Source organism: Agelaius phoeniceus, chromosome 8 (assembly GCF_051311805.1).
Source record: "Agelaius phoeniceus isolate bAgePho1 chromosome 8, bAgePho1.hap1, whole genome shotgun sequence".
Lineage (NCBI taxonomy): Eukaryota > Metazoa > Chordata > Aves > Passeriformes > Icteridae > Agelaius > Agelaius phoeniceus.
This window is the reverse complement of record NC_135272.1, coordinates 28,786,363-28,804,248: the sequence shown is the minus strand read 5'-3', so window position 1 is coordinate 28,804,248 and position 17,886 is coordinate 28,786,363. Positions and strand designations below refer to the sequence as shown.

Sequence of the window (17,886 nt, the reverse complement as noted above, 5' to 3'; positions counted from 1 at the left end):
TCTTTTCCAACTTGGGCTGGTCACTGATATACTCTCAAGCATTCAAAAAACCCACAATGATAAATCCTGAAGAAAAGCTTTCTCCAAGGAATTCCTACAGCCAGAAGACACTACTGAAGGATAATTTACAGGCAAAGCACTGAAGAGGCCAGACTGTGCCTAACAGCTCCCAAATTTGCTGAGATTTCCTGTATCTGTACAGTGTAGTGTATGGCACAGAAGGGATAAATCACTTCAGTTTCATTATAGCACAACTATAACAACTTGTTACAGTTGCCATATCCTGGCCAGTGATGTACCAGGAACAGCAACAGCTTTCTGTTGTAAAGTCAGAAGCAGGACAAGAAGAAATGAGAAACACTCTAAAGACAGGAGATAACAAGGCATTTCTTGGCATTTTGCAATGAGGGAAAAGGAAAAAGTTTAGTTCCTCTAATGTAATAAAGTAAAGACCAAGGAGACTTCAATGCTTACAATGCAGCAGCTTCTCTAAAAACAAACTGGCATCTGCTAGCACATGAGGCAAGAGTTCATGTGACACAGTAAATTACTAATGCTGAAAGATGCTGCAGCTAATGGATTTGGGAAGAAAAATAGAACAGCCTAATCCAAACTCCTTACATTGGAGAAAGGTCATTACAACAGATTCTGAAAAGGGAGACATGCAGCAGAGGGGACGGGATGAATTCCCTCATGTAACTTCCACCATGGATGTGGAGAAGCAGCAGCACCCTGAGTCTTCACTGATCTTAGAGGTTTATGGTGCAAAGTCGATAGTGACAGCTGGCACAAGGAGTACTTCTGGAGGAATGCCATGCTTGGACTTAGAAGAACAAATCAGCAGGAGTTTGGTGAGATTTGAAGATGAGCAACTTGCCCATCTGACTTAAAGACCCATGGGATCAGTAAAGAGAACTCAAGAGAGAGCCACCCATGTCCAAAACAGAGGACAAAAGTTTTCAAACAAGCTGCCTTTTCTGTACCCAGCTTTTGAAAAATTCTTTCATCTTAGATACCCTAAGAAGATGCAGTGTTCTTATGAGTCAGTAGCTCTGATGGGAACACTAAAGAAACAAAACTGTAAAAATCCCAAGTGGTGGCCATCTGCACATAATGAAAACTATTAGAAACACAAGAAATTTACCGTAATCATTGGCACGATGTAACGCCAGTTTTTATTCAGGTTTCCAATGTGACTCATCTCCTCTGCTGTGAGGCTGAAGTCAAACACCTGAGAACAAAAGCCAGAGGCTTTACTCAATAACCATAGGTTGCCATCAGTTTGTTTTCTGCTAATAAATGTGAAATTGCAATTATAACAAACACCAAAGCAAAGGCTTAAAGTCTGAGCTGTTCACATGCCTTCCAGCTCTAAGCTTACACTGGTACTGCACAGTGCTCCACCACTAAGGTAGAAAGCAGTGGGACTGTTTCTCACAGTAAGTGCTGCCTATTCAATAAATATTCTGTTTCCATGTAGATCTATACCTCAAGCAACTGCAGAATTTATAGGAATTGGCTGAGATTTCTAGCAGCACGCTATATGCCAGAATTCGGATTAATGGGTGTAATAACAGTTACATGAAAAACTCCTTACTTAAAAACAAGTATGTAACCAGCCAATCTTTATGAAAAAAGATCCAAGGAGGTGAATCAGTAACATCCCTCAAGATTATTTAAAGTCAGGGTTTTCAAATAGTATCTGAGTCTCTACTTCAGAGCAGAAGTGAACCACACTTACTCCTTCAGCATCACTAGAATGGCAGTTTGCTGGAGAAGTACTCACCAGTCCTCACTTGCAGGATAGAGCAACTATTACTCATAAATAAGAGTCACTGAGCATAGTTTGAAGACTCCCTGTTTCAATAAATTTGCATCTCAAAAAAATTTAAGTACAGATTTTTCATTTAGACCTCTACAAAGTACATTCTTTACTTTCTGATAACAAGACTGTGCATGTGCACATTGCACACACACACTGAGTTGCTTAAAACACATCCTTTGTTTCCAAAAAGCATCTTTACCCTCCCTCCCCAGCATGTGCATACATTGATGAACAAGTATGAACCAAGTGCCTCAGCTTGCTGCTCTGCAAGTTGTAGGACAGTATAGCAATTACTCACATGGCAAGGGCATTTCTGAAACTCCTCCATTTCAGCTTACCTGCAGATTCTGCTGAATGCGAGCAGGAGTGACACTCTTGGGAATGACAACCACTTTACGCTGCACTTGCCATCTGCAAGAGGAGGTGAGAGACTTTGTCTGTGTGTGCAGTCCAGGGACAACAAGTATTTATTTTGGTTGAGTAATAATCTCTGGCAGCAGAGATGCCACTCCTGTGAAATAAAAATCTCCACAGGAGTGACATAGCCCTGCATTGTATTAGGACCTGGTAGGTCCAAGCTCAAGCAAGACAGTAACAATTGAATTAATCAGAGAGGGGAAGATGTTCATGCCTTGGAACAAGCACCCAGGTTTCAACTGTTTTAACCTAAAAGCCCAAGAAACAGTCAGAAAAAAATACTTAGGCATTTCAAGCAAGTTCTAACCTGACAGCCACTCAGAAACTAAATGAAAACCCAGATCCCTAAAATGCCTATCTAGTGGCTTGAGCACAAAATCTTGAACACATTCTGCTCTCTGGGTAATGTGCTACTACCCAAGACTGTGGTAGTGATACTGATGAATAAAAAGCCAGTCAAGAAAAATGAGGATAGAAATCCAATTTTAGTTTACACGGTGCTGATCACATTCTGGCTATCACTCAGTCACTGTAATATCCAGTACCTGGCTATATAAAAACAAAACAGCAAATAGTTCTTCAGTGCAAAGGAGGCAAGTCTTTTCCTCAGCCCATCTTCCTGGGAGCCCACCTGAGTGCAGCAGCAAGCACTAGAGGCTTCAGGGAACCAGCCAGATGCAAATTCGGTGGGGAGCACTCAGATATGGTACACTGCTACCTTAACTGTCCTACTGCTATTTCCCAGCAGAAAAGGTACTGTCCCAGACATGGCAACAGTCCATGTGAACTATCTCAGACATGGATCCAGGCCCTGAATGGACCCCTCTGATCTAGCCTACCTGCCCTAAGGCAGGACCAACTCTACCAGTTTTGTAAAACAAGCACCAAGTGGGGTTTGCTTTTGACACTCCCTATGATTTTAACCCCTCCCTGACAAACTTTAAGTAGATTCCTTCTAGCCTGTATGTTTTGCTTGACTGAAGGCTGTGTCCCAAACACCACCTCTCTCACAATTATTCTGTACCTGAGGACGATCTGTGCAGGCGATTTGCTGTATTTTTCAGCAATTTTTTTGACCCCAGGTTCCTCCAGCAGCACAGGCTCATCCGGGTGTTTCCACATGCGATCCGGAGAGCCAAGGGGACTGTAGGCAGTGACCACCAGTCCTCGCTTCTGGCAGTGAGCAATCAGCTCGTTCTGAGCTAGGTAAGGATGGCATTCCACCTGTTAAAATGACCCACAATGAGTGGCTACAGAACAGATACCAACATAAAATGAAGCAAACAGGAAGTCAAGCACAAAAGAACCAAACATATCACAGGAGTTTATTCCAGATTCCAGAAAACCTTATGAGGATAAGGTTTAAGTTAACCTTAGCAACTCAAGTCACTACCAGGAGAAAGAAGTGTCTGGTAGGCTAAGCTTATAGGAAACAAAGAACAGATTACCTAAGCTTGGTGCTGGACTTTGCCTTGGTACCAAAGAGATCATCCAACAAGCAAGGAATTTCTATGCAGTAGGGATTCAAATTACTCCCTCACAATCTTTCCTTTTTACAGACTAAATTGTTCCTCACATGGAAGATTAAGTCTTCCAAAGACCTGTTCATCTAAGCAGGTATAAATGCCCAGAGAACATGGGTGTAGACTTCCTTTCCAATCTGCCTGGAAAGACAGCCTCTGTGTGTCTGCTCCTGCAGAGCTGGCTATATTCTTCCCTGCAAATAAGAAGCTGCATCTCTTGTGCTAAACACACGACATTGGTTTGCAAATTCTTCCCTCTTATGGACAGACAGGAAAGGTATTTGTCTCCTTTATCCACCTTACCTGGAGCACAGCTGGCTTCACAGTAGCCACACTTAGCACATCATCAATCTGCCGACTGTTGAAGTTTGACAGCCCAATGGCTTTCACAAGACCTTTCTCCACCAGTTTCTCCATAGCCTTCCAGGTCTCCTTATAATCAATGTAGTCGTAACGCATCGTGTTATCGGGATTCTTTGGGAAGAGATTGTCCCCTCGTCTACAGCATCAAAGGTGAAGTACATGCACCAAATTATTTTAGTTCTTCACTCAAAGAAACCTTCCTCACAGTAGTCTTAAAAGTTTCTACATAGTCTGAAGGACAGAGTACAAACTGAATGAATCTGTTCAATTCCATTACATGACTTAACCACTGCTTAATAAGCAGTTATTACACAAGACAGCCTTTCCTACATAAAGTTGTTACGCAGCACTTTGAAGTACTCACCTATACAGCAGTGACTACAGAGAACTGATAAACCACTGTACACACAGCAGCAGCTCTTTGCACACTTTGATCCCCATAAAACAGCTGATTTAGGGAGCAGCAACTCTGAGGGCGGCTTGAAGTTGCTACCAAATGGATCTGGGTTTAAGAGCTATCTAGGAGAAACTGTTTTCAAAGGATACTGGCCTTCCCACTCCCTCTGGACTCTGTAGCTGTGTCACTACTCAATACAAGCACAGACTCTCCCAGAAGTCTTAACATGTACATGTTGTTTATAGGTTGGGTGTGTTTCCTTCCAATTAGTCAACACATTAAAAAAAAAAAAAAATATATATATATATCACAATAATCACCACAGGACTCTGGTAGCTCAGCAATGAGACTCTTACAGTGCTCTAGCTCAGCAGTGAATGGTGTGAGAAACAGCAGTACTTGGAGACAAGGGGAGATGGTTCTTCATGTCACTGGTAAATCTAGAACCAGCAATAACTCTGAAAGCTCCCAAGTCAGAAGAGCAGCTTCATATGTCAAGAGTACTGTATTAAGTGAGAATAATTTTCAAGACCTAAAGGCACTGTGATTTTCATCTGGAAATCTGTTTTAATTTATCTGTAAATAACATTCCTTAGCTTAGCCTCCCAATGCAACTGACATTATAATAAGCACACATTAAAACAGTTACATAGGAATAATGGAAAACTGCAGAATATAGTGTTTCCAATGAGAAAAGAAATGAAACTACTTTATTAGATTGTCAATTATGTCAATAGTGCCACAATATAATCTAAATTTAAATATTAGTACTATCTAAATGTACATAATTTGTGTTACGTGTCATTATCAAAGCAATGTTTGATGGGGCAGTTTTTTTCAAGCAAAAGAAAAGCAAACCTGTTGCACAACAGAAGGAATTTTTACAAGCTCTTCCTCCAGACCAGTTCTAGTTAAAAACACTTCCTCATTCTGTTATGCTGAGGAATATATTTGTACTTTGAGCATCTTGCATCTTATCATTAGTGTATAACATTTGTAAAATTCACTTCATATGACAAGGAGGAGAAAAAACATCCTCAGATTTGCAGAACAGAGGCCCCATAAACAAAGGGCTTGAGTGAAGACTCCATGCAAACCTCTGGCAAGGAGATTTATTCCTCCTGCCTTTTTTTGATTGTAGTTGGCTGGGGAAACAACTACTTCCACATCAACAAGGAAATGGAGTATGGAACTGTGCTTCTCATGGGATTGTAGGATAAGTGCATTTACCACTTAACTGGACAGCTTGCTTGTCTCCTATTTCCTCAAATCATAGAATTACTGCAATTTGTGTCATAAGAAGACAATTCACTTCCACCTCATACAGATACCACGACGATACTGCATGTGCTTGTCCACTCCAGTACAGTTAATAACAAGTAAAAAGTGTTATCTTTATGAAGCACTTAATTCCCATTTTCCAGATCAGGACAACTAAGGCACAAAGCAGTTCTGGTATTTTCTCAAGGTTACCAGGTAGGCCAATGTCAGAACCAAGAACAGCTGCTACACTTCTCCAGTGCCTAGATGAAGACACTAGACTGTTTTAAACTTTAAACACCAAAAAACACCTTGCAGGCAGCATAAACAGGAAGAAATCCACAGCTCAGAAAGAACATCCTCAGGATATAACATGAGCCACTTATGTAAAACTGGTGTTTCTGCATTCTGTGCCCTCTGCATCTAGAACTTACTCAAAGGCATGAGGCCAGTGCATGAGGTACAGGTCCAGGTAATCCAGTTTCATATCTCCAAGTGTTTTTCTCAGTGCTGGCTCTACATCTTCTGGGTGGTGCTTGGTATTCCAGAGCTTTGATGTTACAAACAGGTCCTCCCTTTTAATAACCTTCAAGAAAGGAAGGAGACCGTAATGTACTGGAGCAAGTTCAGAAAGAGAATTGCAAGAATTCCCAAATTAGTTTTAAAACAAAGAGAACAACTGAAGTTTTGTGGTTTGTTATGTTTGTTGTGTTTTTTTTTTTAAAGGTAACACATGGAACCTAAAAATTAAACCTTTCAAAAATATACTGGATAGAGACAAGCCAGAAAAATACACACAGTGGCAAGTCTTAAAGTATATCAAATACTTTAGCAATTAGAAGTTTTGAAAAACAAAAAAATTTCTTTCCACATACTCACTCTTCCAAACCTTCCAATTCAAGGGTTAAAGCCATTACTAAGTGTGATGTGGCCAAAAGAAAGATTACTCAGCTTATTCATATGTAAATTTTCAAATTTCCATTTAACAATTCACATTTTCCAGGTTCAACTAGCTAACTTACTTTACTCATCACAAGTTAAAAACCAAGATTGCTTCCTGTGGAAAGAGCGTGGGAAAATAATCAGAAGATTGCCCAAACCTCTGCACTGGAGTTTCTAGGCTATGGAAGGAACACACTAAGAACAGAGAGCCCTGGACCCTGTGCTGGAAGGGTAAGAACCAGTAACAAAACAATGGAGAACTGGTTATCTAGAGAGCATAAAATACAAAAGGGAGATCACATTGGGCAAAAAGAAGCACAGAATTGCATCAGAAAGGACACTTCTCACTGTCTCATGTCTGATAAAACTTCAGTCAAGTCTATTTTGAAGAATTTTTGAATTTTGAAGAATTATTAATTCCTTAGTTTCTCTCTTCCAACTATTAAATTATTTCTGCGTTTCACGCAAGGATGTTGTGTTTAGAAGGAAGATATTTAAAAATTCTTTTTAAAAGAATTTTGATTCAAATTCTAGTTCTAAGTTAACTAGCTAATATGAACTGAACAAAATGCTTCCCATTGTTACCACACCTAATAGGGAGGAATCCCTGGGGCAAGCTGAAAACAGCCTCTCTCAAGCACATAACCATGAGATTGCCCTAAAGCCAAGGCAGGAGCAGCAGGAAAGCAAGAACATGAAAACTTCCTTTCCATGAGCTGTGAGGCTGTACAGGTTATCCTTTCAGTCCCTTCAGGGAATAAATTTAAGATTCCACCTTGGTTCATGCATAGGAATGCCTGTCACATTACGTTATACTTAGCCCTCAAACTCTCAGGTGCAGATCTGGAGTCACATTTATGAGCCTTTCATGTGCAATCACTGTCTTAAAAAATTAAAATTCACCACATTTACTCACTTATATTTTATCTATAACAAAAAACCTACAGTTGATATTTTATCAATAACCAAAAAAACCACTAAATTTGCTGTGGCTATCCCCCATTGCATGCTAGACTGGAAAGTCAGGGTAACTTTTCATACAAATCATGACAAATATTATACATTATAACTTATGATTCTGGGAACCCCAAAGAATGCAAATTGGGATACTTTGTTAGGGGAAAAGGAGCAGGAAGAGGAAAGAAAGCACCACCACCACCAAAAGCATTTTCTGTAGCTTCCATCCAAATATCCCTGACAATCTTCCGTCCCCATGACAGCCAGGAGGGTTCTAAGAGGAGAGAAAGCCCTCTCTCATGCCTTCTCCTGATAAACAGCAAACAGCTGGGGGAGACCAGCAGGCCAAGCCCCAACTGTGACCCTCCCAGGGACAGCTGTAAGCTTTGGCACAGCACACAGTGAGCAGGGCAGCTCCTGTGCTCTCACCTTGCTGGGCCCCACACACTCCTGGAAGGCCTCCCCGATCTCGGCTTCGTTGCTGTAGGCGGCTGCGCAGTCGATGTGGCGATAGCCCACGCTGAGGGCGTGCTTCACTGCCTCCTTCACCTGCAAGCACAAACACACTGCCCATGCAGCCACTGAAATGGGATGTGGCACTGGGGAAAAGTTAAAGAATGCTAAGAGACTTGGTGAGGAACATCCCCCGAAAAACACAGATCTGTTTAAGGTCATGAGATTCAAACAGGAGGATCTGGAGTTTCTGTGGCGTGGTCCTTAGGGAGGAAGAGCAAACTGCTGGCAGGCACTCCAAGAGGAACAAGAAAATGGATTGTGCACCCAGGGCCAGCATGCAAGAATGTAATGTACCAGGTAGAACAAATCCCTACTCTTCACTACAGTTGTTACACTTTTCTTAAATATAAAATGAGCTATAAGAAGCACTTTTCAAATAAGTCATGGCTTAGGAAGACAACTTTTCTGACCAAAGTGACAAATCAACATCAAATTTGGATTATACATCCTCTTGCCCAGTAAAGAAAGAGTCTGGCTTCTAACTCCAAAATCACCACAGTTTGAGTTTGGTTCAGCCACTCACACTTAATCACCAAGACAATGCTCTTTTATGGAATATTTTCTTTATTGTCTCATAATTGCACAACAGCAAAAGTCATGCTGCTGGGATACTCCTGATGATGCTCACAACTTTACATTCTGCTTTCAACATTGCTGACAATGAAGGTGTTGCCAACAGCAACACAACTCTTGCTCCATATTGTCACACAAAAGCCAGAATGGTTTTTGGAAACCAAGGCACGTTACTTCAAATCTGATTTTGAAAGCCCTAATGAAGCACAAGCTTCACAAATATCTTCTCATGGGGGCCTCAGATATGAAGCAAGTCTAGAAACCAGAAGGAAACACAGAATGGCATATTTGTGAGGACTCCTAAGGAGTTTTTGAAAAAAGGACTTTCTATAAATGATTGCAAGAATGAAGAATTACTACAGTTGCCAGTGTAATCATCATCTCCCATTAGGCTGATGACCATTTAATAAAATCTATTTCATTTAACTTCCAGTGGACAGTTAGCACACATTCTCTCTAACATCTGTCCTTCTGAAATACTACAGAAAGTATAATAAACCCCATCTGTACAGGGATTTCTGTACATTGCACCTCACTAACTTGTCTCTCAAGACTGTGGGAGACTAAATTACCCTGTGTATAAGGCTTGATGCAATAGGGCCATAAATGTTAAGTGAGATCACACCTCTCTTGGCATGAGATTAAAAAATATATTGACAAAAGCTAGAGGGCTACTTTGATTCAAAACTTAAAGTACCAGCATTTTCCAATTTAAAGCTGACAAAATTAGGAATACCAAGCAAAGGTGTTTATAGTCCTACTTTCAGATGCTACAAAAAGGCAATGGAGAACCAAATGTGAGAGCTCTCTCCTGCTGGTGGATTTGATTTGTTTTTCTTGTCAAGAAGTGCAGTAAAAGCAGACACAGGATATTCTGACTACATTCTTTGGCATTTTGAGAGGAAAACTGGAGTGTAGCTCAGTTTCCCTTAGCCAGGATGACAAAGCACTTCTATTACAGCAGTGAACTCCTCCTTTCTCTAGCAGGATGGTACTTACAGTCCTTGTTTCACCTGACAAAGACATTTCTCAGGTCACTACAAAATCAAGGGCAGGGTAATCCTGAAATCACTTGAGACATAGTAAGGGCTTTTAAGACTCAATATCTATCCTCCAAAAAGATGAGATTTGTGGAGAGGGACAGAAAAAAATGTTCTGTGTCTGGAACCCCCTATTTCCTGTATCAGATTAATACTCTTTTTTAATCAAACAGGCACAAAGTTTACCATAAATGAAAGTAGGCACACTCACAGAAAAACAGTGATAAAGCACTCCAAACATGTCTTTGCAAAGAGATCAACAAGAGGCTGTATTTTTTTATCAGCATGTTTTGAGAAATTTCTAGCACTGAAGAACTGGGACTGATAATTTAAATAAGGTTTTAAATTATGGGAGCTGACAAAAATAATCTGTATTTGGGTAAGCTATTCCCAGCCTACTAAGACATTTCAGTGTGAACTGAGAGCTCCTGTTCCACACAAAAGGCAAACAATTGAGAGCAAACATGCAAAAAAAAAGGCTATTTTTGGAGGGGAAAAATAATAACACATAGATGTACGTTTTTAAAAAAGTACTTTTTTTAACAAGAAGTTCTGTATTTTTGAGATTAGCTTTAGAGAGGTATATGCATTTCATGGTAGGGGGTAGAGAACAAAAACACAACAGAGGCAGTTGAAGATATGCCTGTGGGTATTGTTGTGAAGTACAAATAGCCAAATTTGTACTTCAAACTTTCCATATATTCTTTAGTTTAGCCTGTCAATACTGCTATGAAAGGAACAATTAGTGAATTTACTTTGTATTAGGCAAGTTGAGTCTCACAAGTGACTCAAGTGACTCACCAACCCATCCCCACAGAACTAAAGTTAGGTTTTACTAAAAGTACATCTGAATGGATCTTTAGGCATCTTCCAGTCTACCCTCAAGGCCCTCAGCTGGGCAGAGTAAATCCAGACCACTCCCACACACATTTGTCATAGCCCTTCTTGTGACAGGCAGTCTATTCCAATGCTTTGAAATCTTTCTGCTCAAAGTCTTTTAGACAACTTACAAAGATGGCCCTGATACCACATCCCATTCCTCCCAGAGATGAAATTCACAGCTTGCCCTTTGTGAGGGCTTTTCCCACATTTGCAAAGTGCACAGCTCCTCTCACACCTCTCTTGACCACATAACTGCAGGTGCTTCCCCCTTTCATCACAACTCACCTTTCCCAAACCTTGCATCTCTGTTGCTGCTGTCTCATCAGCTGTTTCATGCCTTTCTTCAAATGGTTTGCCCCAAAACAGACACAGGTATTGCAGTTGGAGCCTCATCCTCCTTCACTTTATAGCAAAGTCCAAGGAACTACAGTCCCATCTAAACACTCCAGTAAGGGACTTGGTCTTGTCACCCACCTTCTTTTGAAGATGGATGAACACAATATCAGTGGCAGATTCAGATACAATCTCTAAGCCCCATTAATTATAATATTCATTACTAGATTTCCAATTCTTCAATTTGCCTCTCCCAAGGTTAAAAAACTAACAAGCCATCTTTATACTTCCAGGCAACACACAGTTCAAGTGAATCAGGAGCCTCTTGTGCACAGTCCCAAGCCAATATGAAGAGATTTCCACTCTTAACAGTTCAATACTACTGGGAAAGAAAAGGCTCTCACCAGCCACCCCTGCTTCCTGCAAAGTTGACACATTTTAGCAGTTATTTTGCTGAGAGGAAGTGGGAAAAAACCAATCACAATCAGTGCACGTGATGTTCAGATGCACTATGACCAGAACCCAAGCGCTGCTGTATCAGAGTTTCTAAAAATTGCATCAAAATTGGCTGAAAAGGAACTCACACCATGAGATAAATAATGCCAATTTAAAAGGTGGTGTTCCCTAAAATAAAGAGGTTTGCCTCTTATCCTTCAAATGTTGACTATAAGTCCCCTCCTCAACAGCAGTGAATTTTTTTGTGCCCGTAACCAGGATTCTCTGTACTAACAAATTTCAAGAACTAAACATTCTCCCCTGAAGCTGCAATCCTGTCACAAGACACCCTGTCTGACTGGTTTTCTGAGGTGCGCTTCTCCTCGGTTTTTCCAAGGTTTCACACAGAAATACAAGCCCTGTGTCTCCCTGTCCCACAGAACCAGCCTCTGCCACTCAGGTTAGGCTGCTCATCAGGTGGGGATCAATCCTCCAGGTTGAAAGCATGGCTCACTTGAGAGAAGAGAACAAAGCATTAAAGGATTACAGCTAATCCAGCTGCAATATCAAAAAGCAGAGTACTGATATTCTTGATACTCCTGTCTGAATGGATTTCTCTTTGAACTGATTCATGCTGCCAGTTCATAAATTTCTGTACTGTGCTCCCTTCCATTTAACAGCTCTCCATCATATCCCTATGGAAACATGCAAAACAAATTTCTCTTCTAGCACTTGATCATGTAAAACACAAAACATCCTATTATTTTATATGGTGTCAATCCTATAAAATCCTTTCAACATGGAATTAGATTCAATTATTTTCCCCCTATTAATATCTAGGAAACTGGGACTGCAATGACACCTTTGTACTGGACTGCTAAGATCTGTCTACAAGGTCAAGGCTTGTTTACAGTCAGGAACAGTAACAGCAGTAATAAAGAAATTACTCAAGCTTGGCAAGGGAAAGAATTACAATCTGCAAAATATTTACCCGAAATAATTTAAAAGCCATCCATTTCCACACTTACTTCTAATGCAGCACTTGAACAAAAGAGCTGTTGATAAATAGCCTCTACTTGGGAAACAGCTAAACCAAATTTAATCAATGCTAATTCTTCTGCTTCTTTGGGTTTTTGGCCCCTAGTCTTTAATTCATAATAGCAGTTATTATCCCTGAGCTACATCATGGCTTTTTAAGGGTAAATCATCTGGACACTGCCAAATTGCTGCTATGCCCCTGAATTTTCAAAACTGGTAAGCAGAAATTCATTTATTCCATAGGAATAGCAGCAACTTCTGTAACTCTGGCCCTTTCCACTGCACTTCCTAGATTTTGTCTTCAATACATTCTACAAGGAAGTCTTTGAAGACAGCAGATATTCCAAAGAACTGACTCCCAGTGACTTCCAAGGAAACACAGAGAAGATGGCTGGATCCTGTGTGGGGTTCAGCTGCCAGTAGCACTGCTGATTATGGCAAAATCCAACTGAATTAGGTTTAAATTATGCACAAACAGGATCTGTCCTGGTTCCTTTCTAAAGCCACATGTTTTTCAGAACAATTAGTTCACAGAATAAACAACACATTCATATTTTGTTTGTTTAGTTTCAGACATTTGCTTTAGACAAAGCATATTTAACTGTTTTGAGTGCACAGAAATGAATCCATTAAGTTTGTGCATGTTAACAAACTTAATTCAGCTGTCATTTGATGTTTTAAATGGCAAAGCTGCACATTCACCATTTTCCTCATTTAAGAGGTTGACTGAGCTCTCACACCAACTCAGCTTCCACATTAGTACAACTATTCCCAACAGATCCACTGTCCTGACAGTTGTTTGGACAGGAAAACCCATAGTAAAATGGCTCTGAATAGATTTAATTTTCATAGCTTGTTTCCCACCTTTTCTTCTAGCTGGCACAAGAGAATTGCACGTCTTGAGAAGAGTTTTAACTTTCCCTCTCAGTCGTGAGCACAATGTCATCCAACATACTCCAAAAAACACCTTAAGGCTCACACACAGGAGTAGCAGTGAGACATCCATTTACTGCACAAACATAAAGTGGTGTGCATAACCCAGAGAAGCTGTGGATGCCCCATCCCTGGAAATGTTCGAGGCTGGGGTGGATTGACCTCTGAGCAACCTGGTCTAGCAGAAGGGTCTCCCTGCCGACAGCAGAGAATTAGAACTAGATGGTCTTTAAGGTCTCTTCCAACCCAAACCATTCTGTGATTCCACAATTCTTTGAATACCAGCTAGGAATTCCACCAAGCAGTGGACATTACCTTTCACAGGAAGTACATACAATTTCTTCCCCAAAAAATGTATCTTTTAGCTAAATGAAAGAGATACAAAAAGACAGACAAAGGGGAGAAGCATTACAATAGCAGGCACACCATGGAACACATAAACATTCCCAGAGGCTGTTTGTAGTAACACACAGAATTGTTTCCAATTGTTGCCAATTCAATGCATTCAGAAGCAGAGTGAATGTCTAATGATACATGAGTCTTCTTATTCTGAAAGCAGGCTGACCCAAGCAAATTCTTTGTTTTCCTGCTAACCATTGGCTGGCTGCTGGAACAGGACTTAATACAAGAACAACTTGAGTTTTTGCCTCCCAAAATAATGCTTTCTGCTGAGTCATCAGCCTAAGCCAGAGGGGTGTCTGGTCAGACCAGCAGCCTGAGGACTTGCCAGTGGAAGAGTCCAGCACCACGTTATAGAAACACCATTCACTGGTCTTCTTCTGGGTTCATGTCCCAGAGCTCCACTGCCCAAGGCCAGGGCTAACAAGTCCAAAGGGATCTTCCTTTCTGGAAAGATCTGCTGTCTTTGTCCCTTAGGCTTTAGTCAGGCACATATATACATTCAACTCCAGTGGACTCAAGACTAGAACAGCTCAAGCAAAGGATACAGGCCTCAGATCTGGGACCTTCAGAAAAAGTGCACAAGCACACATACTAGTTGAGAGCACAGTATCACATTGTTCCCTGCTTACTTGGCCACGGTCACTTTTCCAAGTTCCCAGTCCCACGAGAGGCATCTTCTGCCCAGTGTGGAGTGTAACGAAGTCGCATGTTGCAGGCATTTTTGCCTAAAGAGTAAAAAGAACAAAGAGTTTTGCAGCAATTCTTTAAGTTGCAACAATTTACCTTTTCTGCTCACAGTGGCAAAGTTTTTTCATTAGCAAAGGAAGGGCTTACAGCATGTCTCAGCATGCTCACAATCTATGTTTCTGCTGAAACAGTTAAAAAGAAACTGCAGTCAGGATGAGCTCCAAAGCTGGCCAGCTGATTTCAGTTACTTCCCAAGCTCTGCTGCATCCAAAAAACACCAAAAAGCAACAAAAATAACCAAGAGTGGAAGAATGCAATGCTAGTTACATCTGACTATGTAGGAGGAATGGATGTTCTCAGAGTTCAGCATCCACATAGCACACTATCCCAAAATAGGTCTGCTTTCTCAGTATTGTCATTTTCCTCACATAATTAGGTCTCAGCTGATGGATGTGTTCACACAGAGTTTATGCTTCCAATTTCTTGCTTAGCTTCTCAAGTCACACTTTTGTAGATTTAATAGCAGATGCCAGATAGCACACTTGTTTTTCAGACATTCAGGAGCTGTTGGAGTGATCCTGACCTGAAGGCCATTGTACACCAAGGGGCTGGGGATCCCTGTGACAGTTAACCTGAGTAGATCCAGGCTCATCTTGTGCTGCACTCCACACCCAGCCTGGTGCTGTGGGATGCACAAGCTGCAGGATAAGCTCAGCAGCAACCTGTAACAGCAGTCTGCAGGTCACTGACACTTTGTACCTGCAACTATGCTACTACCTATGTATCATGCCTTTATCTAAAAATGCAGGAAGTTCTCCAGCAAGCATCCTTTCTGTCTGACAGCAGAAGTGATGAATAAAGGTGTTTTCTTGTAAAAGAATCCCCAGCAGCTCAAATGACCAAAACAGGGTAACCCCTGCTATGGACAGGGTCTGCACACTGGGCTGTGTGAGATCTGCCCAATGCTGCACAAGCTGGGGCTCCCAGCACCTGAAGGGGTGCACAATCATCAACACTCTCCTCTTTCTTTAAAGGGTTAGCTCTAAAAGCATCATTTGAGATGATACCTTAGAGTCTGAGTGCCTTTCTTGTCAGGATTGTAAGGACCAGCACCTCCTGGTGCAAGGCAATCATGACACTGAACTAATAGCCCTGGATTTGTGCTGAACTAAATCCAGCTATTGGTGCTGAAGACAATCACTGGTGAACCAAACTGCAGGTTTACATCTGTTTTATTGGGGTAGGAGATCAGAGAAGACAGGGTGATGGTGCCAACAGTATTCTCCTCTACTCTGAACTTGCACAGCCATTTTGTAGCCAGCTACATGCAAGTGGGTGCTGTTCACCTGAATTTAGTTGCCTAAATAAAGACATCTTGCATCAAGCAACACAACTAAAAATGCAAGGCTTTTTCATTCACTTTGGTCTATAATACAAATAAGATACCAACTGTATGCTTTACACAACCATGTTATGCAATCATCTTAAAGGTAAGAGTTCAGCCCAGAAGACAAGGTACACGTTTAATCGATAACTAGCATCAGCACATTTTTTAAGAACCATCTTGCTTCATGTAGGATTGGACATTAACACCACAGAGAGATTTGAACTATAGCCTCTGGAAGAATGGAACACATCAGAATAGCAGACACTGGAAAAAAATATGTTAATTAATACTTTCCACTCAGATTCTTCCCTAAAATAGGGAATTTAGGAGAACCACACTTATGATGCTAGCCATAATTATTCAGTTCATTAAAAAGCTGAAAACCTCTTCTTAGAAGGGCACAGACAAACACAAACATAAAAGCAAACTAATTTTGGACAAGTAAGATATGGTTATAGCATAGCATCACCAATCTACTGTCACATTCACATAAAGGGATTAAAGCTCAGAGTAACCCAAGGACAGTGTAAGGCTGAGAGGATGCATCAATAACTACAGTAATGCAAACTACCCCGGTTCATCAAGCCGCAGCTACAGCTCATTTTTAACCTAAAGCAACGAGTCTTTAGCAGTAAAGCAACCATAGCTATACATGCCATTAATATGTATGGATATGCAAATAGGTACATATTAGCAATGCTTAGATCACTATAGCTGAGCAGCTTCTGCCGCATAGCTCGGGGATAACCCCTCTGCATTCTGACTGCGCAGAGGGGCCAGGCGCGCCCCCTGCCCCTTATCGGGGCGGCGCAGGGCGCGCCCGCCCGGCGCGGGGGAGGGCTGATAAGGCGGCCCCGCAGCCCCCGCAGCGTTCCCGCACTCACCGCCGCTACCGACCGCTGCTACCGCCGTTACTGAGGCCGCTGCTCCGGCTGCTGCCCGGCCCTTCCGCTTCCGCCGGGAATGCGCAGCGGGCCGCGGGCTGGGGCAGCGCGGGTGCCGCTGGAGGGTTCAAATGTGAAAGTCCATCCGTGGGGGTTTAGTGCGGCTGAGCTGCCCTCACGGCTCTGCCCCCGGCGGGGCTCTCCGGCACCGACCCGCTCCCCGTAACTCATCGGGCCCCCGGCACCGACCCATCCTGTTTGTCATCGGGTTTGCCCCGCTGATCTCCTGTGCCCTCCCGGCCCGGTTCCCGTAGGGAAGCTCAGGCAGCCCCAGCCTCGCCACTCCCGCCGAGCGGTGAAGCGATAAATGCGATGGGCACCACACGGGGGAAGCGACAAAAGACGGCTCCGGCCCATAAATTCGACAAGAAGGGTTTGCATCTCCCCGACTGCTGTTTGTCGTGGCCTCTTGAAGCCTTTTCTACTTGTAGGAATACCGACTACACCCAGTTTTATTTGCAGACCTATATAACAGGAATCCAGGAAAAGTGAAAGGCTGATTGCGCTCGTTTTGCTTCAGCTTTTGTGCTCTAAGCTGTATAGAGAAGTCGCACTTTCCGAGAAGGCTGGGGCTCTTCTCCTTGCAGATGGGCAGGAATTCATTTCCTTGTTTGCTCGGGACCGGGACCGCAGTGAGATTAAAGCAGGTCGGTTCAGCTGAGTGCTTTCACTGCTGGGCACGGACAGCTCTGCTACTGCGAAGTCAAAGCCTTCTGCTGAAACAGACTTTGGCCTGTAATGGAGAATCAGCTGTGCACCCAATCTTAAACACAACTAAAAACTGAGAATCACTTTTGACTTCTACTCCTGGATTCCATCTTTACAAGCAATGTATAAAGATTCAGAACTTAAAGTAAGATTAGATCAGAAATAAGGCAATTGATACCTGTGGTGGAGTGGAGCTTTGAAGAGCCTGTTACTTATTTCCAGAGAGATAAATCTGCTGCAGATTCTGTCTTTGCTGTTCTGACTTGAACTGCTCAGGAGGCTTAAAGGCACAAAGGTCAATTAATCTCTTGGACATGCATGTGA

General features: G+C 42.1%; 1 protein-coding gene and 1 long non-coding RNA gene across 3 annotated transcripts in view; one reads left to right on the top strand and one right to left on the bottom strand.

Annotated features, from left to right (window-relative positions):
- The window catches only part of LOC129124041 (uncharacterized), a 12,612-nt gene extending 5,422 nt beyond the window's left edge, over positions 1-7,190 (top strand). Inside the window, exon 3 of the long non-coding RNA XR_013183308.1 lies at positions 6,789-7,190. This is a non-coding gene — a long non-coding RNA (uncharacterized LOC129124041). The remainder of the gene's footprint in view (positions 1-6,788) is intronic.
- Positions 1-17,886, bottom strand: part of AKR1A1 (aldo-keto reductase family 1 member A1) — a 22,158-nt gene extending 4,272 nt beyond the window's left edge. Inside the window, exons 1-8 of one of the 2 annotated variants that reach the window (XM_077182466.1) lie at positions 17,741-17,886; positions 14,466-14,561; positions 8,114-8,233; positions 6,220-6,371; positions 4,069-4,264; positions 3,267-3,466; positions 2,164-2,236; positions 1,145-1,231 (exon numbers count right to left, since the gene is read on the bottom strand). In XM_077182466.1, coding sequence (XP_077038581.1) covers positions 1,145-1,231; positions 2,164-2,236; positions 3,267-3,466; positions 4,069-4,264; positions 6,220-6,371; positions 8,114-8,233; positions 14,466-14,555 — 918 coding nt within the window. In that variant the 5' untranslated portion in view covers positions 14,556-14,561; positions 17,741-17,886. Of the gene's footprint in view, positions 1-1,144; positions 1,232-2,163; positions 2,237-3,266; positions 3,467-4,068; positions 4,265-6,219; positions 6,372-8,113; positions 8,234-14,465; positions 14,562-16,794; positions 17,161-17,740 lie in introns of those variants that run through there. The other variant, XM_054638752.2, reaches the window with a different exon arrangement.